Source organism: Rhinolophus sinicus, chromosome 5, assembly GCF_057876585.1.
Source record: "Rhinolophus sinicus isolate RSI-liver-muscle chromosome 5, RSI-T2T, whole genome shotgun sequence".
Classification (NCBI taxonomy): domain Eukaryota; kingdom Metazoa; phylum Chordata; class Mammalia; order Chiroptera; family Rhinolophidae; genus Rhinolophus; species Rhinolophus sinicus.
This window is the reverse complement of record NC_142505.1, coordinates 65,774,347-65,800,155: the sequence shown is the minus strand read 5'-3', so window position 1 is coordinate 65,800,155 and position 25,809 is coordinate 65,774,347. Positions and strand designations below refer to the sequence as shown.

General features: G+C 41.1%; 1 protein-coding gene across 1 annotated transcript in view; it reads left to right on the top strand.

Annotated features, from left to right (window-relative positions):
- RYBP (RING1 and YY1 binding protein) overlaps window positions 1-23,238 on the top strand; it is a 74,785-nt gene extending 51,547 nt beyond the window's left edge. Inside the window, exons 3-5 of the mRNA XM_074313295.1 lie at window positions 21,903-22,079; window positions 22,170-22,268; window positions 22,672-23,238. Of these exons, the coding sequence (XP_074169396.1) occupies window positions 21,903-22,079; window positions 22,170-22,268; window positions 22,672-22,924 (529 nt within the window). The 3' untranslated portion in view covers window positions 22,925-23,238. The remainder of the gene's footprint in view (window positions 1-21,902; window positions 22,080-22,169; window positions 22,269-22,671) is intronic.
- Window positions 23,239-25,809: the final 2,571 nt, after the last annotated feature.

Sequence of the window (25,809 nt, the reverse complement as noted above, 5' to 3'; positions counted from 1 at the left end):
TGTACAGTGTAGTTTCTTGTATGAAAAAGACTGATTTCTCCTTAAGTATAAGATAATTCAATGGAACATCACACTTTGTACACCCATCACCCCAGTCAAGCAACACTTTCCATGTTATCTATCCAGGCCCACTAAAAGAAACCACTTCGCTACTAGCAGAACCAATAGGAACTTAGGCAGCTTTGAGATTGTTTCTGCATGTGAATAGTGTGAATGGTGGGTGCACACAGCTTTCAATACACGCGATGTCTTTATTTCACACACCACGATCAAAACCCTTAATTATGGCCAGTTTTATGCCAGTTTTTTACAAGCTCTGTTGGGCTTCATGGTAGCTTAGGGCGGTCTTCCTAATGATGCAGGGAATAGATGGAGGTAAACCGCAGACGCTTCCAGACGCAGTTCAAAGCTCTGGAGCTTGATGCTGAGAGGCTGAGTGTGGTTCCTGGGAAGAAGCTTGGTGGGGCCACTTACAGCTGGGGGCACAAGCTGCCTCTGGAACAGCTGCTGCAAAACAAACACTCAGTGCTAAGTTCGCTTTTGTGTGAAAACATGGGATTTCTTTATGTCGTCACGTACAGGTGCTAATGTAAGTCTTTTGTAACAGCGCAGTGGTGTAAAGAGAATTCTCAAAGAGCAAGAGGGATGGAGTATTAGCATTCCCAGTAGCGTTTGTAACCATGCAGCTGCCATAAGACTGCCCTAGGAGTCGTAATGTGTAAGACGTATAAACTTATTACCCTATTGGGTACTAACCCCGACTGTTTATCATAGACACTCAAAGACACTCAAGCACATTTCGGAGTTAACTTTTATTGCTAGAAAAAAGGAAAACAATAAACCACAACTTCCTTTAGGGTAACAGAATACCATCCCATCCCACTCTCTAAAGAAAAGCACTAGTCCTCATACTTTATTTTGATGGTGAGACAGATGGAACACAGAACAAAAACCCTATGAAAGTTAGAAATCCATTGAATGTAAACAGGGAAAACAATCAAAAGCAAAGAAGATTCAAGTGTGGAGTCACTAGGTAAAAACGGTTACACAGATTTAGTGTAGAATTTTTAGGTCTTCAGTGTTTACTGCCTGTTGTGAGCCTTAAAGGTGATTCTGTGAGATGTGTTTTCATATTTATTTCTTCAAGAAACATATTTGCACCTTGCCAGACACTACTTGGCAACTGCTCTAGGTTTCTGTAAAGTTATATTATGACTACAAGTCCAAGCTAAGGCTTCAAAAATTTGAAAATCCTGTTTATTCCTCACAGTCCTTTTGAAACCCTTGAAACCTTCTCCCGCTCCTCCTTAAAGGTATCTTTCATCCCATCAACTGGATCTGTTTTCCTCTTTGCATGAAACTGATACATTTTGTCCTTGTTTGGTATTTATCTTGCTTTACCTCCTGGCTCCTGTCTTGTTTATTTTCAGTTTATTACTACATCTAGTATGGGGTCAGTTTTGCATTTAGCAGACCCTTAAATATGTATAGATTTGAACCCTCACCCTCCCTGATAAGGATCAGAAGTGAGCAACAAGCTTCTGGGTTTTTTTCGTTTTGTGTTTTGTTCTTTTCCTCCTAAGCACTGTGGATTTCCTCTTTCACAAGTGCAGCTGTGCACAGACAGCACTGGGGCTTCGGGCAAGATCCTGTTGATCCACAGATGGGCTTTTCAGGAGCTTAGGGGCCACGTGGTGGAGGAGTTTGGCTTTCAGCCCCCTTGTCCAGACTAGTCCTTGTAGCCTATGGATTTTGGACTGTGGTTAACTATTCACAACTCAGAAAAATAGAGTGGGGGTATCGCTGTATGCTGTACCTCCCCCACAGTTAAACCACTTGCTGTCCTTATCACTGCTCTATTTTAAACATGTTTATATTTTTCTTAACTCTGTGGGATAGTTCAGTTTTGCCAAAACCTAGTGAGCAAAGGGGTCCGTCATATTCTACAGCTGAAAAGGTTGAATGAAACTAATTGTTATTATGCATAACAAATAAGTTAGAATGATAATGAATATTACTGTGTTTCCCTGAAAATAAGACCTAACCGGACCATCAGCTCTAATGCATCTTTCGGAGCAAAAATTAATATAAGACCGGGTCTTATATTTTATTATATAAGACCCGGTCTTATATTTTATTATATAAGACCGGGTCTTATTTTAATAAAATAATAATTTTTGCTCCAAAAGATGCATTAGAGCTGATGGTCCGTTTAGGTCTTATTTTCGGGGAAACATGGTATTTAGAGTTTAGTGCCGTTGTGAAAATTAGAAATTGAATCCGCTAGTTCTTTCAGGAGAAGGTGGGTTATTTGTAGAGTAGGAAGCACTTTGTTCTGTGATTAGGTTTTAATGGTTAGTCTGATATGTCTTCACCCATATCCCTACCAATCAAAAATACATTTTCTAGCTGCTGTTAGAAGGGGAAGGGTTTTAGTCTTGATTTACTGTACTTGTCATTCCCATGAGATATTTCAATGTATAGAATGAATATGATTATTGATGTATTTGTGTCAAAGTTTTCATTACCAGATTTTAAGTTTGGGATGTGTGTACATATTGAGATAATATGGCTGTAGCTTATTTATTCAGAACAGTTAAGTGTGGGAGGAAGTTTAAATTTTTATGATTGATGGATTTAATGCAGTTACAAGAACAAGTTTCTTTAAAAGACACTTGGAGAAGATGCTGGATTAGTGGTCAGAAATTGAATACATTGTAATCTTCTTCAGAAACAACCCTTCTCAGTTCTAGCATGGTATTTTAAGTGCATTCCCAGAATGAGATGTGGGTGTGGATGGCTCTTACATTAACAGCAGGCATCACTGACAGCTCCCAGGGTAACAGATGGCGTAACTGTAGGGCACTGTCATTGCCGCATACCACACACACTGGCCTGGACTGTACAGGGCTGCAGCAGCTCTATGGATTTCTCCAGGGAGTCTCACTAATAGCAGCCTAAAGAATCAGAAAGTTAAACTATTTTCCATGTAGTGTTTAATAATATGAGGAATATGGAATACAATTTTTAAAACTGATATTGAAAAAACTGTTTCGCACTTGACAGATTTATTTACCTAGAAAATTCACTCAGGAATCACCAGTGGTGCTCAATAAATGTAGTACGGCAATTAAAGCTCGTCTTTTTTTAATTCTTGTTAGAGTAACTAATGTAGTATCGACCCTCTGAAACATATTGGTGTAAAACTTAAGTTTTTAAAACTTGAATTTACTTTATGACTATGTATATGCATGAACGTGAAGACCAAAATAGCTCTTTTGTACTTTGCCCCCCAGGTGTTTATTTGGCTGGTTCCAGCATTTTATCCTCAACCATATTGAAAGGAAGGTAGGACAGGCATTCTCTCTAACAGTTGGGGAAACTGAGGCTGGAGGCTGTGGTTCTTTGTTATAAGTTATTCTATAAATTAATGAAAGAATTAGGGCTAAAATTTTGTTTTCATAACATCTATCACTCTTCACTGGGCCACTTACATTCAGATTAAGATACAGCTACCAGATTATCTCATAAATACTGCTGTCCTGTAAAAAACTAATTGTCTGATCTCAAATTCATTATTCTAGTTCGCTGAACCCCTTCAGATTTTCATTGTCATCCAAAGTGCTAGATATTCCTCCAGCTATCCTTTCCAGTCTTGTCACGTGTCTTAATGATTTTTTACAAACCTTTTTATATAATATACACACTCTTAACTCATTTTGGTAAATTGGGTAACTTTTAAAAGTTAGTTGATAGCAGGTTCTTGAAGAGCTGTTTAGCTTAGTCTGAAAAAGCTTTATTCTATTACTCTGTGCCTAAATTTGACAAGTAGTTGTCTTTTTGCTTTCATTCTCTTTCTGGTTTCTTGTACCTCAATTAAGACATTATGACATTATCTGGGTGTGCAACCCAGCAGACTTCTGGTTCATTTATTTGTAACTTTTTTTTAATGAATTCAATTTAAACACAGAAGTAGAGACAAGTCTCCCTGCCTCTTGCCCAGCTTCAACAGTTATCATATTATTAATAGAAGCTTGCTGATCTACGCAAATAATTGTAAAAGCTTATTGTTTCTGGTAAGCCATCAACTACACTTATATAAAAGTGCATCCTCAGCAAAAAGTTGGCCCAACACCATTAGTCATTGGGGAATTGCAAGTGAAAACCACACTGAGATATTAGTCCACACCACGGGAATAGCTCATGTGAAAACCACACTGACCCTACCCAGTGTCGGGAGGGTGTAGAGCGCTTGGGATGCCCATACTTCACAGGAGGAAATGTAAAATGGTATGATCAGTGCAGAAGAGTTTGGCAGTTTCTTATAAAGTTAAGTATACACTTGCCATAGGTATTTTAGCCAAGAGAAATGAAAACATGTCCACACAAAGACCTTTATATGAAAGCTGAAAGCAGCTTTATTCATAATAGCTGAGAACTGGAAACAGCCCAAATGTATGTCAGTAGGAGACTGGGTAAATAAAACACACAGCAACATGGATGAACCTCAGAAATGTTTTGCTCACTGAAAATAGTCATATACAAAATGAAGACTATATTCCACATAATTCCATTTATGTGAAACTCCAGGAAACACAAATTTAATCCATAGTGAACAACAAATTGATGGCCTCCTGGAGCTGGGAGTAGGGATTATATAGGAAGGGCACAAAGGGATCTCGATTGGGGGTAGTGATTACACTACTGTATGTGTGGATCAAAAGGTAAACTATACTCTTAAAACTGTGTGCATTTGTGGTGTCTAAATTGTACCTCATTAAAATTTACCCTGGGCACAAATTGGCCAAGCCAGCAAACCTCAGCACCTTCCCCTTCCTGGTCCTCTTCTTGTGTGTGGACAGCAGGTGATGACCACGCACCTGTAAGTAAGCAGGGAGTGCTTTTGGAGCTGCCACTAGTCTTAAGTTTTTTAGAGCTGTGGATAAAGAGGGAGAGATAAAGTCAGAAACAGTTTCTTGGTTACTTTCCCCCACCACAGGCTACTTACTCTTCTTTGGAATGTGCACGCAGCCTTGGCTCTTGTACCCTTTTTCCTGGGCACGGTATCTCCAGGTTGTTTCAGAGTTTAGAATCTTTTTCCTTTCCCTCCTCAGAATACCAGAAAAACATTTTATGTTTGAGAGAACGCTTTGTCTAACTAACTGAAACCTATCATTCTTCCTGGCATTTATACCTCTGGCCACAAAATGTTTGAGGATCAGATCAAGTATGTCTTTAGAACACGGCAGTTTTCTGTTGATAGAGGCGTTAGATTAGCGAGAACATTCTGAGAGAATGTACTCGTTATGAGATCCAGATTTCCCACCTGCTTAGATACCACCCAACTTTTGTTAATGGTTTTGCTGTCTGGAATATAACACTAATTGGAGAGGATGTAAGGATTTATCGCTTTGCATGACTGTTAGAATATTTTATTCCTTCCCAAGCTGGTCTAAAATGGTTTTCTTTGAGTTACAGTGCTTAGGAATGTAAAATACTCTAAGGAACACTTGCTCTTAGAAAACTAGTCTAGACTCTGAGGGCTCAGACAAGGTTGGGGATTTGTCAAAAGAACTCACTATGAAGGAATAGCTGGTGGCAGCTCCAAAGCTGGAGCAATTTAAGCAACAGTAAATAATGATAGCACCCATAAGAGAACATATACACCCATGAATTTACACTGCTGTAACTAAATAAAGAAATGGGAGAGAAGAGAGCTCTTACAGAAGAATTCCAGTTGATAAATATAGAAGGAAGGGGGGAACTGGAAAATCACCATTAGAACAAAACAAACAATAGTAATTTTTGCATAATCCACATTTGGATGCTAAAGTTAGTGGGTGAAAATTTGAGGAGAAACAGCATGTTTGTACGTTTAGTCTCAAACATCTAAGATAAGTTACCTAAAAGACAGTAACTTTCCAGTGGGGAGATCTGATAGACACAACTTAGGCAAGTGGTCATGGTTAATGCCACCAGTAATAGGTGTAGAAATATCACACCCCTTGCTGTCACACGCCCAGGAGGACACACAGCTTTGCTGTGTATTGTCCGAATGTATAACCTCATTCTGATCATGAGAAAACACCAGAGAAACACCAATTGAGGGACATTTCTATGAAATAACTGACTAGTACTTGTCAAAAGTGTCAAGGCCATCAAAGACAAAGAGACTGAGAAGCTATTGTAGATAGGAGGAGGAAAAAATGAGTAATAACAACAGATGTGATGTGGGAGCCTACACGCAATGCTGAAACAGAAAAAGGACATTGGTGGGGAAACTGGTGAGAATTAAAGAAAGTTTCCAGTTTAGTTAACAGTATTCTATCAGTGTTAATTTTCTGGTTTTGATCATTGCACTACGTTTATATAAGATGTTAACATTAGAAGCTGTGTGAGGGGCATACAGGAACTCTACTATTTTTGCAACTCTAAAATTAGTTAAAAACAAAACATTTAAAATTTCTTTTTAGACTTCTAAAAAAGCATTTGAAAATCTTTAATCTTTGCAAGTTAGTGAACTAGACTTTCAGCAAATCTTAGAAGATGGTGCATTTGCAGCAATTTAAGTCCTTTTCAGACAAAGACATTTCGGACTCATTTATAGAACACACAGGATCTTTACCATGTTGGAAACTTACTACCAGGCATGCAAATTGGCTAACTTTGATGCCAAGGGCAGGTGCTTAATTTGGAATGGAATACCAACTTGAAAACTTCTGTTACTGAAATGGTGGCAGATGATTGCATATATGTACTAGACCGTGACCCCAATTTATCCACATATCCCTTTGATAAGCTAAGGATTTAGCTAAGTCTGTGTAATTGGAGAGCTTGCTGGTAGTGTGAGAATCCCACTGGATGCTGCAGTACTTACCCTGTAATGATGTGGTTTCTCTAAGGTTAAGTAAGCAGACTTGTTAATTGTATCATGCTTTTGAGAAGTCAGTTGTTACTACCCACAGATCTTATACTTCGATGGACAAACAGAAAAGACCAAGAGCATACCTGAAGGACTTATACCTGACTTCCTAAGAATTTTGTCCTAGTTCCTTGGCCCATTTTCAGTCTTCGTTTACTGCAGCTTTTAATATTATTGACTGTTCTTTCGTAGAGACTTTTTGTCTCCCTCTTTTTAGTAGTATAACACTCCCCTTTGTTTTCCTCACATTCGTTGGCTACAGCTTGTTTCCCTTGCTTCCCAAGATTCATCAGGTGGGCAGTGTGGATTAGTGGAAAGGGCATAAGCTTGGGTTAAACATAACTTGCTTTAGCCTTTTTCTTTCTGTTGGACCTTGGGCTTTGATTCCTTCAATAACTTCAAAAAGTTGGGAGAATATGAGATGATACATGTAAACACTCATAGGAAGCATTTCATTACCTGTCAATCTTCTTACCTCTTCCCCACTTTAAAACTGGGAGATGTGTTTTATCTCTAGGGTAAATGTATGTATTCAGTGAGAACGTCCTGCCCTAAGCTTGGTTCTCGGAAATGGCGGTCTAAAAGTGACTTATACCAGGGTCCCCAATCCTGAGCCCACACAGACTGTTCAGTACAGCATGATAACGCGTTGCTGTATTTCATGGAGACACAGCATCCGCTGTCCACACGATACCAGATGACATATGAAGTCTGACAATTAACTTCCACGAACTTGCCACCGTGCGCTTACATTGGCAGCGCTGTACAAACAGCTCGGGAAGGTTTCATAACCCTGGTGTATCAGTGTCTCACAGCTGTGTTTGTGTCGACGTGTGGCGGTGTCTCGCTGAGTGGTGCTCATTATAGTGCGTGTTTCTGTGTGCTGTCAGGAGAATGTCTGAGCTTGATTTAGAGCAACGAACAAACATTAAATTTCGTGTTAAACTTGGCAGGAGTGGAAGTGAAATCAGGGACATTAGTCCAAGTTTATGGGGCTAATGCCATGAAGAAAACGGCAGTGTACAAGTGAATTAAACGTTTTTGTGAGGGGAGAGACCGCATCACTGATGAAGAGAGGTCAGGGTGGCTAGGAAGGAGCAGAACTGAGGAAAACATTGCAAAATTTTGTTGAATTGTGTGTCAAAATCGTCGGCTGACTGTGAGAAGCATAGCAGACCAAGTAAACATCAATAGAGAAACAGTTAGGAAAATCTTAACTGAAAATCTAGGCATGAGAAAGGTGTGTGCACAAATGGTCCCGAAGGAGCTCACCGATGAACAAAAGCAAAGGAGAGTCGAAGTTTGCCAAGACCTTTTGGAGAAGCAAGACGATGTTTTGGGCCATGGTATCACTGGTGATGAAACATGGGTATACCAATCGGACCCCTGAAACAGAGTGTCAAAGTGAACATTGGAAGTCATCCAATTCTCCACGACCAAAAAAGTTCCATCAGTACAAATCAAGAGTCAAAACGATGTTGCTAACCTTTTTTGATATCAGAGGGATTATTCATTATGAATTTGTGCCAAGTGTATAAACAGTTAACCAAGTTTACTATTTGGAAGTGCTGGAAAGGCTGTGTGAAAAAGTTAGATGAAAACGACCTGAACTTTTCACCAACAATTCATGGCTCTTGCATCACGACAAGCACCAGCTCACACGGCACTGTCTGTGAGGGAGTATTTTAACCAGTAAACAAATAACTGTATGGGAACACCCTCCCTACTCACCTGATCTGGCCCCCAGTGACTTCCTTCTTTACCCAAAGAGAAAGGAAATATTGAAAGGGAGACATTTGATGACATTCAGGACATCAAGGATAATACGATGACAGCTCTGATGACCATTCCTGAAAAAGAGTTCCAAAATTACTCTGAAGGGTGAACTAGGCACTGGCGTCGGTGCATAGCTTCCCAAGGGGAGTACTTGGAAGGTGACCTTAGTGATATTCAGCAATGAGGTATGTAGTACTTTTTCTAGGGTGAGTTTGCGAACTTACTTGTCCTACCTCATTCATTCTCGCGGCCAGCATTAATTGAGCTGCTGTCAGGAAACAACTCATTATTTTGAAGCATGTTTGGGGAGCATAGCATAAAATGTGGAGGTTGGCACTGCCTTGGGTGTACATAGTCTAGTAGGGAGAGACGGATACTAGGGTGATAGCACCATGGAGGACACTAGTGGTAGAGATATGTCTGGGTGGTGTGGGGACCCTGAACATTGGGCCACCAACTGTTAATTTGCCAGGAGAAATTGGGAAAGCAGTGGCATTTGAGCTGGGTTTTAAAGTAGGTATGGTTTTTCAGTTGGCTTATGGGGAAGGACATTTCAGAAGCTAAGGGCTCAGCAGAGGAGCAAATGCAGCAAGTGGTAAAAAGTTATCTTCAGAAAAGATGAAATCTTGTGTGGCTTGTACTAGACTCAAAAACAAGCTGGGTGCTGAGAGGAGTAAAGGCGACCTGGTGAGGAATGCTGGAACTAAATAAACTGAGGAGCCCTGTGTATCCAGGTAGGGAGTTAAGATTCACTTCTGTAAGCCACCAGTTGTGGCAGAGGTTTTAAGCAGAGAAAGAGGCAGTTACACTTTGGTTTTGTACCTTGGTCTCAGTAGCATCATGTAAGATAACTAGAGGGAAGACGAAAAATGCCGGGTAGGACTCTGGAGGAAGGCGTTGAGGTCCTGAACTAGAATGGAAAAGGCAGATTGGAGAGCCAGGTTCCCAGGTCCTCGTGCGTGTGAAGGAGGAAGAAGACGAGAGAATACAGTGTTCTCAGGAAGGTGTTCTGAACGCGTCAGTGATCTGCATGTGACACTGAAAGCCTTAGACAGCACCCATTATAATATGCTCATTTGACATTTCACCACACTTATTTGCTAGGAAAGTTCTTTTTAGGATTTTGCTTAGGTAAGAAAAGTACTCACGGGTACGGCTGCCCAGAATTAACTTCTTATATAGAAATGTTTGTTAATGTCCTAAACAGCACTTCCTTTGGTCCTTCAGAATCACAAGGATTCAGTGTAGAAAGAAGTGGTTATCAAGATTTGCCAACAGATGTTTTCTTTAGCTAAAGTGGACTTTGATACTTGCACGCCTGATTCCTGTGCCACTGAGATAAGGTGCATACTTGGACCTGGGGATGTAATATGTGACTATTGACAATAATGGCAACTTTTTCTCATTTATTCAAGGTTTTCTTCTTATCCAAATAATTCTAGTTATTTTCTGGTTGTTTCTTCTGAGACAGGTCTCATCCACGTGTAATAAATATAATCGACATTTAATTCAAAGACTTGCTGTACTGTTTAAAATGATATATGAATTCCCATCTTCACCTTGTGTCACACTGTCCCCCATTGTCCCAGCAAAACAAAATCATTTATTGAGTTTAAAGAATTCTTAAACTTAGTGTTAGTGTCACTGGCTTGTAGCTACTAGTGGTTTCAGAGTCTTCACCTTTGTTCACATCTAATTTTAAACCATTTGAAGTAATAAGATCCTAAAATTTTCCCTTACTGGAAATAAAGACCATGATTAACCTGAAATGCCTGAAGTATAGGTGATGTGAACTGTCAGTGTTGTAATTGTGTGGAGATCATCAAATATTCTTCCCTCAAGCATCTGTTGGATGACTGATTGGACTGGTCTCATGGTATTATACCCAGAGGTTGCCTTACACTTTACCTTGGCTTTCCCCCCAGAACAGGTGCCACATGTTAAAATGTTATTTATATCTAGGTAACTGATGTGTTCCTGACCAAATGTATGATGCTTAGCTATATATAGAATTACCAAAGACATCATGTTTAATCAATGTAAATTATATATCTTATGGTGGGTAAATTTATGTACTGCTATGCAGTACAGAAGTTTATTTAATAAAACTATTGCAAAGTATTTGAGAAGCATGATCATACAACATTATTTAAAAAGAAAAACACAGTATTAGTATATATTGAGTTCTTAGGATTTTTCTTCCGAAATCCTACCATCTTATATCCCTTACCAGTTAGAATGATGAACACATTCCAGATGTTTTTGGCAGATATCTTTTGATAAAATTTTGATAGAAGTGCTATTTTTTCTGGGCTGCCTTCCCATGTTTGTAAATATTTCTATGCCCTATATTCTTGTATAGACCAGTGGTTCTCACCTGGGAGTGATTTTTTTTTTTTTCCCACTCAGGGAACATTTGCCAATGTCTGAAGAGATTTTTGCCTGTCAAAACTTGGGGATAGTTGTGCTACTGGCATCTAGTTGAGTAGAGGCCAGCGATGCCGCTAAACATCTGCACTGCATAAAAGCACAACCCCCACAGCAAAGATTGTGAGATCCGAAATTTCAGCAGCGCTGTGGTTAAGAAACCCTGCATTATACATCCTTCCAAAGTAATGAGGGGCTTTAAGAAAGTTTTGATTACCAGTGATGTAGGAGACCCATTATAATGTAATTTGACCATGAACTGGGTTGTTAGAACTGCTACTTTCTAGTATGCACATTTTTAAGGAATAGATTTGAGGAAATTCTTAAAGATTACCTTAATTGAGTTGAACCCTTTAATTTTACAGGTAAGGAAACCAAGACCTGACGCGGGCAACTGATTTGTTAGACCTTGGTTTTCTTTGAATTGTCTAATAGCTTTTTTGTTTGTTTGAAGAATTACCAGTTCTTTTATGTGCTTTGCAAGTGCTCAGTTTGGTGACATGAGCTATAATTTCAAAATGGTTAAGTGCATTTTAAATGGGATCTTTGACAGCTATAAAGTAATTTGCAGAACATACTGGATTGCTTTAGTGTAGTGTTGCTTAGAGAAAAACCTGGTTCATCATCAAGTTTATTTGCATCTGAAAATATGGTTTGCTTAGAGATTTGTAGTTCTGTGATGCCTCTTAAATCATTGACGTGATTTATAAGGTACTTTTGTGTGTCTTTTGGGGGCGAGGGAGAAGTCAAATCTAAGTCAGTAAACCAGCAGTACAGTTCGTAGAATGTGCCTCGTGATGCGTATTCCTTAAAAGGAGGTTGAATGAGTTACTAACAGCATAAGCCGCAAACTTGTCTTGTGTTAAGAACAAAGAATCTAGTTAGTTGTCTTTACTAAATATTGAATACAGGTGTCTGACTTAAAGAACCTTAGGGATCACTTACTCTGCTCTCTTACCAGTGAGGAAACTGAGGTTTGGGGAGAGCATGTAACTCGTTCCAAGTCACCAAGTTAGGCTACAAAAGAAATACAGAAAGGGAGCGTTTAGGTGTCTCACCTGTTAACTACTAGGATCCAGCTTGTGTGGCAGGGAGCATCCCTTAAAACAAAAGACCTTCCTCAGAGATCTGGGCCACTGAAGTCTATTATGTCCTGTCTTCACAGCTCCTTGGAAAATGAGCATATCCCCACAGAATCTAGTATAGGCAGCACCCTGCCTCAGCATGTAGTGTAGGCACCAGGAAAAGAAGTCTGTTGAATGAATTTGGAAGCATAAGGCAGAATGCCAGAGGTGAGACCGGGAAAGGAGATGTCACCAGGAGGTTACGTGTCTGCTGCTTCACCTGAATGAACAAACCAATGTACGCCGTGTTGCAGGGGATGGTGGCTCAGGGAGCAGGGATTGGATGCCTACTGGGCTTTCCTCTAAGGTGAGGCAGGTGAAGAAAGAAAGGTGTGTCTCACCCAAACTGTCGTCGCAGTACTAGTAGCTGCTGCCTCGAGTTTGCCCATGACCATGAAATACTACTCAGACTCGATCCTCAGCAAGGGTCTTTTGCTTCCTGAGGGTTTGGTCTGAGTAGTATGTTTTTTGTCGGTGGGCTAGCTTTTGGAGAAATGCTGTGGGAGATCTAAAAAGGTAGGTTTCTTATGGGACAGTAACTTAAAATATTTGAATGACCACACTAAAATTCAGTTATTTTAGGCATCACAGGGGAGAGGATATGGAAGGAAGCCAGTATCTATAGTCTATGGTTGAAATACTTTAAGCCCACTTCTTGGAAGTTGTTCTGGTGTTTAGTAAGTTTAAAATTTTGGTTTATTTTCAGAATGTTTCCTTAACCTGCAATTGAAGGTGATATGCTGCCTTTCATGTTGTTTTTGTTTTTTTTGTTTGTTTTTTTTTTGAAGTTTTACTAAGAATTTAAGGTTGACTTTTTAAGTGCTTTCTAAAGAAAGTTTTCTTCTTTTCTTTGTGGTGAAGCAGACTTGCACGCAAAAATATTTCACATGGTTCTGGGGTAATAGTTCTCAAGCATTTTGGTCAGAGGATACCTTATGCTCTTTAAAATTATAATATTATGGACCCCAAAGACCTTTTGCTCGTGTTGGTTTATCTCTACAGATACTTCCCATACCAGAAATTATCCTACACTTGGTGGTGCTCAATTGTATGTCAGTAAGTGTGTCTTCAGGGCACAGGAGACATTTGGATATTCAGAATGACAAGTTTGAATCTACATTAGAACAATTCAGATTCTGCTGTTTATTAAGAAGGCTTATGCTAATTCTTTTGGAGCCCATAGTTCCTGACCGAGAAAGTGGAGTACCGTGTATGTTGTGCAACTGAAGTCTGGTGGCCTCCTGAAGGCATCCTCTTTAAAAGGAATATGTGAAAAATCACAACTCTCTCTGGAATATGCAGGGAAACCAGCAGGTCTGTCGCAGAGGACGCGGGGTGCAGCTGTTGGTGCTGCACAGCCCAGCTCACTGTAGGACACTGACGTATGTGAAGGATGTGTGTCTCTAGAACCATTATGTGGGGAAGACTTACCAGCCTCTTGGACTTGTAAACCTTCCCATTTGTTTCCCCCAAAGCTGAGGAAGGGTAGTAGACACATCTACAGCTGGAAAAGGAGTGCTTTGAGATGTCAGTATTGTCTTAAAGGGAATTATCTTGTAGAATGTGTACATATACTGTGACAAGACCTAAGTGAACTTACCTCATTCAATCTTGAGCTCCTCCTTGTTAGATTAGGTTTGGCAACTTTCCCATTTTGAGTAATTGACCTGAGCTCAGTAGCCAAGATAAAAATCCAAAGGAAGTCCATACCCCCTCCCTATCATTTGTGAAGGTGACAGATGGCAAGATAACGTGGAAGAAAGGGGATGGCTTGGTCTGGTTTCTTTTGGTTTATTTTTTTTCTTTAATTTGATGATTGGAGTCAGATTTGAGGGGAAATTTTAAGTCTCCTGGTACAGAGCAGAGTCGTCCTCCTGAGTCAAGGGTGTGTACTGGTGGGAAAGAACCTAGAATCAAACTAAGACCCCTTCGGGTCACCCAGGTCGTTCTAGAAGGTGAGCCAAAGGATATGAGAAATTTCATGAAGACAAGTGTTTTTACATGAGAGGGAGAAAGAACTATTTATGAGAGAAAAGAATAGCAAGAAGAGATACTCTTTGAGGAGCCGAGGGAAATTAATAATGCCATGCAATGTATGCTCCTAGCAAAGTTAAGTGACAGTTGACTTCTTAAATTATCCATATTACAATGATGGCTGGCTTCAGTGAAGGTCTCAAGGTCACTTAGGTCACTTGATGTAGCGTGGCCTGACACTGGCGAGAGCAGGTCTGGGGAAGGCCGTGAGTACTACTGTTTCTGGAGCAAGGCCAGCTGGGTGTGAGTCATGTTGGCCTGAGCCAGCAAGCTAGAGGGCACCTGGTCACTGGGACTAACCAACTGCATAGTACAAGGTCTTATGTTTCATGCATCAGGGAAGAGTTAGGTTGGAGCTGTTGTATGGTTTCGTCTTCCCGTAACTGAACAGATGAGTATTTGTCCAGTGTTGTCTTAAGATTATCAGTCATTGAACGGCAAAGAAAGTGCTTACCTAGAACCTCCCTGGGAATTTACTTCTAAACCAGATTATCTACCATGCATTTCCCCATCTGTTATTCTTCACTGGGCTGGATGATCACATCGGTGATTTTTAGTAATACTGAACTATAACACTGCAACGATATGAAAAGGTATAGAAATGTTTAAGGTATTAAAACTTTATTAAAAAACTTTCAGCCTAGCATGGTGTAGCTAAAAGAATACTAGATTCTGATTCTCTGGTCTAGTAGTTAGCCCTCTCTCTTTTTTAGTGGCTGTCTTAACTTTTCCTTTCAAGTCGTTGAGGATAAAGTGAGTCACAGTTTTTTAAAGTGGTCATTTAAAAAACCGTACAGGTGGAGGGGAAGAAGCCCTAAAGGTAGGTAGCCTATTTAAATCTGTTCTATATATTTCTATATTAAAAAACAAAGTCTTATGTCACCTTTTAAGGTCTCGTGGTCATAGATGTTGGAGCTAGAATCCTAACTTCTGAGTTCTATTCACAGCATTTCTCCTCTGAGTTATCTTTGGTATTTAAAAAAAATAGAATGGGTTGGGAGCGGTGGATAAAATGAACAGAAAACAAGTTGTTCTTGTAGGGCCTCTTTTCTGTATTAGTCATCAAAACCAGGGGCCATTAGTGTTTAGTGGGTGGTGGTGTTGGGACAGACAGACTGATGCTGAACACTTACAGTCCATTTTTTCATTGCATTACCCAGTTTAAAAATGGATTGTATTCCACAAATGTATTTGCAATTTGATTATTTACAACTTGGAATACATTACTGTATGCAGACTAGTCCAGACAAAGATCAGATTTACTAGCCCCATTGTGGCTTTTAACACAGTACTTTTGCAAAGAAAAAACATACAGTTTATTTTTACACATGTGGCCTGCCTAGTTCCCTGAGGTTGGATTTGCTATTACTCCCATTTCATTTTTAAAATGTTGTAGGTGGCAGGTGTTCCTGAATAACAGCCATGCACAGAGTACTTTGCTAAGTTGTCAGCAGTAAAGAAGTTCTCCCATTGTTGGGCAGGTAAAGTGTATCCTGGCCGGCCGTTGCACACGTATAGGGCGACGTTTGAGTGTCCTATATACAGGAAGACAGGTGATGGGAGAGGCTCCTCTTGATCAGAGTACCATGATGTGATCTATCAAAAACTCGGGCTCCTGACAGTGAGCTAGATGGAAAGGCAGTCTCGGAGTTGTTAAATCCTCGAACTGGCTGATACTTCAACTAACCGATCGCCAAAGCGAGGAAGGCTGGGGAAGGAAGGGGTGAAGGCAGTGTCCAAGGAACTCAAGGGCAATGAAAGCTGACTTGAAGACATTTTGTAAGTTTAAAGTACCTTTTTTAAAAAATGTATGAGTTGATCATCTGATTCCAGAGCCTTTGGGGTAATTTAATTGAAAAAGTAGAACACCAGGTGGAATTCTGTTAAGTGGGCAAAACGCACCCATGATAGTTTAGGAAGAGTTGGACATAATTAAGAAAAAGATAGGATTTGTTTGAGATGCCGCCTGCTCTTTGTTGCCTAACCCACAAGACCATGGTTTTGCATGGTTGCTTGGCGTGGTGGCTAAGACATAAAGAAGCACACAAAAAGTGAGTGGTGAGATCTCAGGTTTCCCTGAGCACACAAGTTTTGGAAAGGGGATAAGGTATGAGAGAAATGCCTCTTTAAAAAAGAAGATTTGCCTTTGTTCCCCAAAAGGGCACAAGTACACATATGAGAACATCTCATTTTGTGTTCTCACTTGTGTTCCTTCACGTATGCTTGAATTCTGAAATTTTCCTTTTCAAACTTGAAGATGTCCCTAGGTAAAGATTTGCTTCACTTTTTATGGAATGGACTCTTATGTGAAAATGCAAATAAATAGGCATGTTTTCCTAATGACATCTATTGTTGAAATTTCACAGCAGATTTTCCTTTGTAAACTATTGAAATAACAAAAGATCTATAAAATAATTTTAAGACAAAATTTTTTTCCATAAAAATACACAGTTTTGAAGAAGAAGGTACTAAAAACTTGTTTGGTGCCAAACTTACTCATGAAGGAAACGAGGCCCTCTATTTATATATATAGCACTTCTGGTCAAATAGGGCTTTTAGTTTGTTTTTTTGTTGGTTCAGTAAGAAGAGGTCTTATGGGAGGTCTCAAACCGGTGGCCTCATTGGAGGCTTAGACACCAAAAGCTGTAGGCCATGTGCCTGTCATCTAATGTTTCCACTGTAGAGTGACGGCTGTGAAATGCTTGCTTAAGATCTATTAGTTGGGAAACAGGTGATTTTGGAGAACCCAGACTCTCAGCGCTGTATTGAAGAACTGACTTTCTATAAGTCGTGCCCATTAAAGTGTGTTGTATGATGCTTAGAAGACGTCATTGAGCAATGTAAATCCAGGAGGAACCTTTCTCACTGGTGAGCCCTGTTACTACTGGAGTGAGGGTCCGTCCAGGACAGGCAATGCTCCAAAGGCAGTGGACCCTTCTTGCCGATTCCCCTGCCCTTTTCTCTTCCCTTAAGGACAAGCCAGTAGTCCTCTTCTTGCCAGAGTGAGGATGGTGAGGCTAAACTAAGGAGGGTATTGGGACTTGGAGGAGTTATCTAGCTAAACTCTAGTCTGGGGTGACCTGGGTTTTTATCCCTAGTACCTACCCTGTGCCGGAGTCACAGCACCAGCCCCACCTCTCCACGCGCACGGGCACCCACACCCACACCGGGTGGAGGGACTTGTTTGCAGTTACCCTCACAAGAAGAGTGCGCGGAGAGTTCCCATGGGTCTGGGTTAAAAATCCCAGCTCAGCCACTGAAGTGTTGTAATCCTTAGATAAGTTTCTTAATCGTTCTGCTTCTTGGTTTTCTTAATCTGTACAATGGAGACAATAGTCCTCCTAGAGGAGGTTGTGCAAAATCTGGCTTCATGTTGTGCCAGCCACGTGTCGGCTGTGCGATGGCTCTGCCTCTCCTACTTCAGGCGCATGTTGTGATGTCTGATCCGGAGAGGCTGGCACGGCTAGGAGTGCAGTGTGTGGAGCTCTACACTACTGCTGGAGGTGGGGCGTTCTGTGCTTCCTCGTGCAGTCATGTGTTGGCCCAGAAATAAGAAGGGGACAGGTGGCAAGAGCTGCCAGAACACTTCTGATAGGGTGGCACCTTTAGTGCAAGCACTAAAAGTTTTGTGGAAAATCTCACAACAGTGGACCTTGTAGTTTTCTTCACCTTCACCATCCCTTTCCAAAAGGTTTGCGGTGCATTGTGAACCATAAGAGCTGGTAGGCACTGTTCAGAAACACTGTGTGCCTTTTAAAAATTAATTAGGTACATTTCCCTACCTCGCTAAGTTCCCTGACTCTGGGGGAACTCACTTAAAAAAGCAGCTGTAATAATTACAGGAAAAAATGCTCATCTGTTGTTGAGGGTTTTATTGCAGAGAAGGACTGAACAATGACTGAAGAGTTAGGTTGTTACTTAGGACATACAGAGGGTGCCCAAAAAATGTGTACACATTTTTTTTTTTTTTAAATTTTATTGGGGAAGGGGATCAGGACTTTATTAGGGAACAGTGTGTATGTACTTCCAGGACTTTTTTCCAAGTCAAGTTGTTGTCCTTTCAGTCTTAGTTGTGGAGGGCGCAGCTCAGCTCCAGGTCCAGTTGCCTTTGCTAGTTGCTGGGGGCGCAGCCCACCATCCCTTGCAGGAGTCGAACTGGCAACCTTGTGGTTGAGAGCCCCCTGGCCCATGTGGGAATCGAACCAGCAGCCTTCGGAATTAGGAGCATGGAGCTCCAACCACCTGAGCCACCAGGGTGGCCCCTGTGTACATATTTTAAGAAAGGAAAAAACTTAAAATTACGCTGATGGTAACCACTTTGAACACCTCCTGTAATTGCAGAAGTCAAATGTGACTTGTATTCATCTTTTGTTATCGGTATATATTATTGCAATTTTAATAGTTATTTTTTCCTTTTTTAAAATCTGTATACATTTTTGGCACCCTCTGTATATGACGTTTAGAACAAGACTTTTAGAACCACACAGGTGGTCTTAGTACACACCTCATTTCTTGGTAACAGATTCCACAGAGCTTTCCGTTCTTTTCATTCATGAAATTTTGCTTTAGTTGGCCATTAGAGGAGGAGGACACTTCTTTCACCATTCTAGTCAAAAATTTGTTTTCTTGGGAGCAACTGAGCATACGCACACACGTTGTATGTTAGGAGTTATAACTGATTTTACCTTTTGTGCTGTAGATAATGGATTGTGATGCTTGTGCTAAAGGAGAATCCTGAGAGTGTATTAGCTGAAATGTTAGAGAATGGTTGCCATTGGCAAAAACAGGAAGGTGGTCACCTCACCTGGTGTCCGCGGTGTGTCGGCAAACTGGCCTAGTTAGGGAACATCCATTCTGAACGAGCATGCCAGCTGGGTAGGTAAGGACGTCTGTAAGGCACCGCACACTTGTGAGATGCCAGTAGCTTCTGTCTGTTCATCGCCAACTCCCTCTTCTGCTGGCAGTGCCTGCTGCTCCCCACACTAGGCGCCACCTCTAGTGTCCGTCCACGGCTTTCTCTTCTCGGCTTCTCACTGCCACGTGCTGCCCACAGCCCCCTTTACCTAACATCCCTCTCCTGTCTCAGAAGAAAGTGCCCCATTCATTCCCCATTCCTTCGATTGTCCTCTTTCTGTCCTTTGCCAGCCTCCAGGTCTCTCTCCCTTAGGGTACAACACGTTCAGTCTCCCTTCTCCTGCTTACCGCTTCCAGTAGCGGCCAGGGCCATTCTTTACCTCAGCACCACAATTCTCAGATGGGTTTCTGTTTCCTGCCTCCATAGGATCCCTCTGACCGCCTTTAGTGCCTTATCTTTGCCGTCCCAGTCTGACCCTATGTGGCCTGTTCTTCTAAAGTCCGCAGTGACCTGATCACCAAAGCTTTGACCCCTTTTCTCAATCCTCATCCTGCTTTGTCTTTCTCTGCAATGTTCATTCATTCTTTATTCATCCAGTAGATAATTTTATTGATACTTAGTACTGTGCTGAATGTCATGGTGACAAAAATGATGAAGGTGTGGTTTGCCATCAAAGGGTGTATAGTTGATTGGCAGTTTCAGTGCGAGGTGGTCAGTACTGTCACCGAAGGTGGGGTGGGGTGCCCTGGAGTGAGATGGGTGCCTTTCACCTCGGGGTGGGTGAGCCTGGTGAGGACGGTGCCGGTTCTGGGCAGCACCTGGCGTTCCTTTGACTCTGTTGAAGACACTCTTCTTGCACTGGTGTCCTGTTCTGGCTTTGGATTTCCTGGAATAAAGTCATATGCTGGCTTAGTGGAAATTCTCCCTCACGGTATAGTTTTTCATAAAGTTTTAATGGTTTATTCATTGTATTAACTCTGGCTGAATTATTTCATTTTGACACCTGAGTCTTGGTTAGTGTATGGCAGTTTGTTTTAACTCTGATGTAAACTGCTTGGTAACCCTGCAGACAGTTGGTCTCTTTGTATACCTAGCAAGGGCCTGTGAAATGTTTCTCAGTGGTGACTATCTTGGTGGGTATTAACACAGTGGACTGCCTTTGTCAGAACCTGTGAAAAGAGAAAGCTACCTTTCACATGGGTCCTGGGGGGGTCAGGGGTCCGGCCTTAGAGCTAGCACATTCCTCTCCTTCTCTAGGGCTTCTTCCCATCTGTGTGTGAATCCCTTGCTCAGTGATGAGTGAGACCTTTGTGGTCCAGGCTGAGGTGTACCTGACTGGCTTCTGTGGTGGCCTCCACGGGACCAGGGCCTGGGGTGCTGGCAGTGAGAGGAAACTTGCTCTGAGAGTGTGCCTTTGTTGGTATGTTTTCTGGCAATGCCACTTGACTACCGCACCAGTACTGGAACACTCAGAACAAACCCAGTGCCCCCCCCCCCCCCCCGATCAAGTCCTAAAGTCAGCCTCTGTCCCCTCCTTGCTTGCGTACCTTCTCAGCCACATCACACCTGCTCCCAGGAGGGAGGTGCTCGGTATCCCAGTACCCGTGCTTTGCTTAGGGCTCAGCATATCAGGTATCCAGCAACTCTGTGTGTGTGTGTGTGTGTGTGTGTGTGTGTGTGTGTGTGTGTGTGTGTGTGTTGGTTTTCTTGCAAAAAATGGCAGTTATTTAAGAAAGAAACTTTGTTTTTCCTAGGTTTGTTTCTGGTTTTTGTTTTTTTTTCCCAGTCCTCGACTACTGGCTCTCCCATGGATGGACCAGACCTTGTCTGCCCAGTTAACTTTTATCTGGCCGCTCCTTCATCCTGGGGAACAGAGAGGAAGCTGTAGGATGGAAAGGGGACCCTTACGATGTTGTGGCAGCCAGTTGTCTCACCTCTTGAGTACATCCATTTGGATATTTGTTTCCCTTCCTCGGATTTGGAGAGTTTATTATGTTGTAAATGTCGATCTAGATGGGAATGTCTTTAAAAATTGATATTGTATAGAAACAATGCATAGGCTTTCCTTTCTTCTTTCCATTTGGGTTTGAATGGTCAGGCATTGTGAAAAGTGTTTGGCACCAGTTAGAATTTGTAAACAATAGTGTTAACAGCTAGTGTCAGTTGGAGATTGGTGGGGACATAATAGGCGATAGCACAATGAATGTATCACTTGTCTAAGGATTTATAGTGGCTTTCAGTCTTCTCCCCTTTGGGAGCTAGTGTGAAGCAGTTACCTTTCACTGCTCTGTATGTGTAGTCTGTGCCCATCAGAGCTGCAGGGGAGCAGACCACATCGGCATAGATTGAAGAGGGAATGTCACACTTCTAATTTTATTCTCTTTTCAAGGGATTACCAGTGTCCATTTAATAAAATGAGATTAACCTCTGTGGCAGGAGCATTTGAAAGCTGTCAGTATAATCTTGACAGCTCCAAAGAAGTAGTGTTCTCTTAGAAAGTGTCCTTTTTTATTGGCTGAAAGGCATTTTTACTGTTTGTGTGAGCATACGTCATTAAAGGTATGAAAGTAAATTTGAAAGAGGAAAATTTTTATGGATTTATCCGTGCTACACAGAGATAGTGATGTAGAAACAACACTGTGTAATTGAGTTTTGAGATGCAAGTTACCAGTAGCAAAATACCTCAGAAATTATGAGACCAGAATACAAAAAATTGAAGTATTTACAAGGTAAATAATGATGTGTCTTTCCTTGAATGTTTTAGAAAACCTCGGATCAATTCTCAGCTGGTGGCACAACAAGTGGCACAGCAGTATGCCACTCCCCCACCCCCGAAAAAGGAGAAGAAGGAGAAAGTTGAAAAGCAAGACAAAGAGAAACCTGAGAAAGATAAGGAAACTAGTCCTGGTGTTACCAAGAAAAGTACCAATAAGAAAACAAAGTAAGTTCCGGGGTCACTCAGCACGGTATATTATTTGCGGGTGAATCAAAGATATCTTTTAAATGCCTCTCTTGGTATCCCCTGTTTTAGACCAAAGTCCGATATTCTGAAAGACCCTCCGAGCGAAGCAAACAGTATACAGTCTGCAAATGCTACAACAAAGACCAGTGAAACAAATCACACCTCAAGGTATTTGAAACTAGAATGAAATTCTAAATGCTGCTCTGATTTACGTAGTCATAATTGAGAGCCAGGGTGGTTTTGTGCCTGTGGCTTTGCAGGCTGAGAGGGGGTGGGCTGTGGGACTGGAACCTTTTTAAATATATGTGAGCGGTTCCAGCTCTGTGGCCAGAACAGGAGACAGATGAACGGACGGTCGTTTTGCCATGGCCCAAAGCTTTACTAGCTGCTGGTGGTTTCTCTTGCTGCTAAGGTTGGTCAGCAGAGGTAGTGGTACGCTTTGGGGTGTGTGTGGTGGCAGCTAGGGTTCATTACCGTCTTGTCGTGAAAGCTGAGGTGTGTGTTGATGCTATCTGCCAGAAGTCGGTTTTAATCTAAAGCTTATTTAATTCCCCCGTGGTGTTGCTTTCAGGCCCCGGCTGAAAAACGTGGACAGGAGCACCGCACAGCAGTTGGCAGTAACTGTGGGTAACGTCACCGTCATTATCACAGACTTTAAGGAAAAGACTCGCTCCTCCTCCACGTCCTCATCCACAGTGACCTCCAGTGCAGGGTCAGAACAGCAGAACCAGAGCAGCTCGGGCTCCGAGAGCACAGACAAGGGCTCCTCCCGGTCCTCCACGCCCAAGGGTGACATGTCAGCCGCAAATGACGAGTCCTTCTGAACTTGCACATGGAATTGTGAGAACTATGAATCAGGGTATGAAATTCACATCCTCCGCCTGTCCGTGCTGCCGGCCCCTTTGGGAGTCTTCTGTGGACATCGACCTCTTAGCGATGCTGCCGGGATCCTTTCTGCTTGGCCTGGGCATCCGGCCACCAAGGAATTTCACACCCTGACAATTACTCTTGACACTTTTATGTATTCCATTGTTTTATATGATTTTCCTAACAATCATTTATAATTGGATGTGCTCCTGAATCTACTTTTTATAAAAAAAAAAAAAAAAAATCTGCTGTGCACAATTTTCCATGTACATTACAACTGGTTTTTTGTTTTTGTTTTGTTGAGGGGTGGGCTGGGAGGGGGAGGGAACATTTATTTATTGTGTTCACAAACTCCATTCTTTCAGCATATCCTTTTAAGTTTAGTTCTTCCAGTTATACTATGTGCTATCAGTTTTGATATAACTATATATATAAATATAAAATTATATATAAAGGGTTATTTGAAACCAATCCATGGCAACGCTGGTGCTTGATACACTGTGAAGTGAATACAACATTGAACAGTTACAGATTTGGGGCAGTCCTTCTACGAAAGACCTTAAATTAAAATCAGTCGTACATGAAGTATGTTCCAACCCACCCAAAAGCTTGACTCTCATCTGTCTAAAGAGTACTGGATGATATAAAAATATGTGTTTTTAAACAATGTGATCTCACACTTGAAGACTGCCCCAGGTAGCCTGCATTTGCAATGGAATAACTGACAAATCACAAGTGGTTTAGTTGGGAGGGCTTTTGTCGTTCAAAAGTAACTAAACCAGCTCCAGAATGCCAAGTATTCGTGTAAATTACGGTTACATGTTAACGTTGCTGTTCTTAACATAAGCACTCGTGAAAATACGGTATCTGTAACTTGAATTCCATCCATTTTCCAGACCTCTACTCACGTCTGAGGTAAATCTGTAACTTGTCTATCTTAGTTTTAGGATGAAAACTGTCTAAACTGTATTTTTGATCCATACAAGAAGCAAATCCCTGTTTCCACTTTGCATGTGACATTGCAGTGGTGGTTTTTGTAATTGAAATTTGTTTGCCTCATGTCCCTTATTTCCCTTTCCCTACCAATTCAGTTGTGAGGATTGTTTTTCTTTCTTAAAATGTACTCTTGTTTGTTTTACTGAACAAAGGTTATCAACCACACATTCAGTCCGGACATGGAGGTTTTCAATGGTTAGAGACATTTCCCAATTCCCTGCTGTGGGAAGGAACTCAAGTGGTGAATGTTTTAAGTGGTAGCAGCCAGAGTTGCAGGGAAAGCTCATACTTCCTGGGAGCCTGTGATCTTTTCTTCCTCAACATAAAGATAGCTTGAGTAGACTCTCTTTTAAAGTGTCTTTTCACTCATAATTTTACTGTCCTGCAAAAACAAAACAAAAAGACCACTAATAATGACTCCACCCTCCTCATTTTTAAAATGTCTCGTTTTGCTTTGCTTTGTTTGGATTTAGGGTCTCTCTTCTCTTTGACTCGTACCGTTCGTGTCCACAGAGTTCACAGACTTCAGAATCATTTCCAGCACGGGAACTTGGGGTCCCCTTCCCTCTGTTTGATCATACCTTAGGGGCTCATGGGAGGGCTACCTGATTTGTAAGGAAGCACCACATTTTGGTGTGTAAATCCTGGTTTGCTTAAAAATAGAATGAATTTCTGTCTGTGGAGGCAACGAGTAAACAACAAATTAACAGCTTGATTTGAGTAGCCAACAGGAAAGGTTCCTTTCACATTTACATTAAAACTATTCTGTAGTCAATAATGTACCATAATTTAAATTCTGTTCTCAAAGGTGAAGATTATAAAGCAGTGCCGTTTGTTGCTGTGTCCGACTCAAACGCATGGACAATGTTCCCCTCTTTTTAAAAATAATGCTTGTATCTGGGATGCAAGCTATGCTTATCTTTTTAAATACATTTTTAAAGTATTTATTAATGAACCAAAGGAAATCAGATGCTTTCTGTAAGCATCAGCATATATAATACATAGTGATTTGACTATGAATTTTAAGTCCACATTTTAATATCAGTGGGATATTGCAAAGACATTCCTTCTAAAGTTTTAATATTCCTTTTATTAAGGGTCTCAGGGAGGGTAAATTAGTCAGCCATATTTATTTTCCAGAGATATAAGGAATTGCTAAGTTTTTTAATTAACTTTTTAAAGAAATTTAAATGCCACCAAACTCATGTGGGTTGCACTGCTTTTTGAACCAATAAGTAAGTGTTGGTATGCACTTTGTTCAGAAACACTGTGTACTTTTCCAAAATTTGTTTCATGTAAAGTGATTGGACCCCTAGATTAGTGGAAAAAGCTGATTAACCAGCTACTCATAGGCTGCTAATTAATTCATTGCCAATGTCTTGGTTTTTTGGTTTTGCCTCCATGATAAATTAAAGAATAAATTAATGGGGAGGGGTGAAGGAAGGGAGGGTTGCTTTAGGACAGGTGGGATGAAATTGCCATTTTGATAGGAGCTGCAGCTAACAGGAACTTTTCTTGGCAATCAGATGTTACTGGGCCGGTCCTTTAGGTGTCATTGTGTATTCTGTGGAGGTAGTGAGGTGGTAGGTACTTTAGACTTAATTTCTGAAATTGATGAGATCCCTCAGGCATGTATTCTGGAAATGGAATTCCTGTAACTTAACTGCATTTGAGGTTTGTCCTACAACTAGTAGGCAGCATATATAAAAACACTAGTGTAGATTAGAAAGATACATTAAAAGAGGGCCAGAAATACTTGGTATTCAGTGGCACAGTAAGCAGGTTATAAAAAAAAAAGCAAAAAAAAAAAAAAAAAAAAAAGCACAGTGTTAGCTTGCAAGTTTCC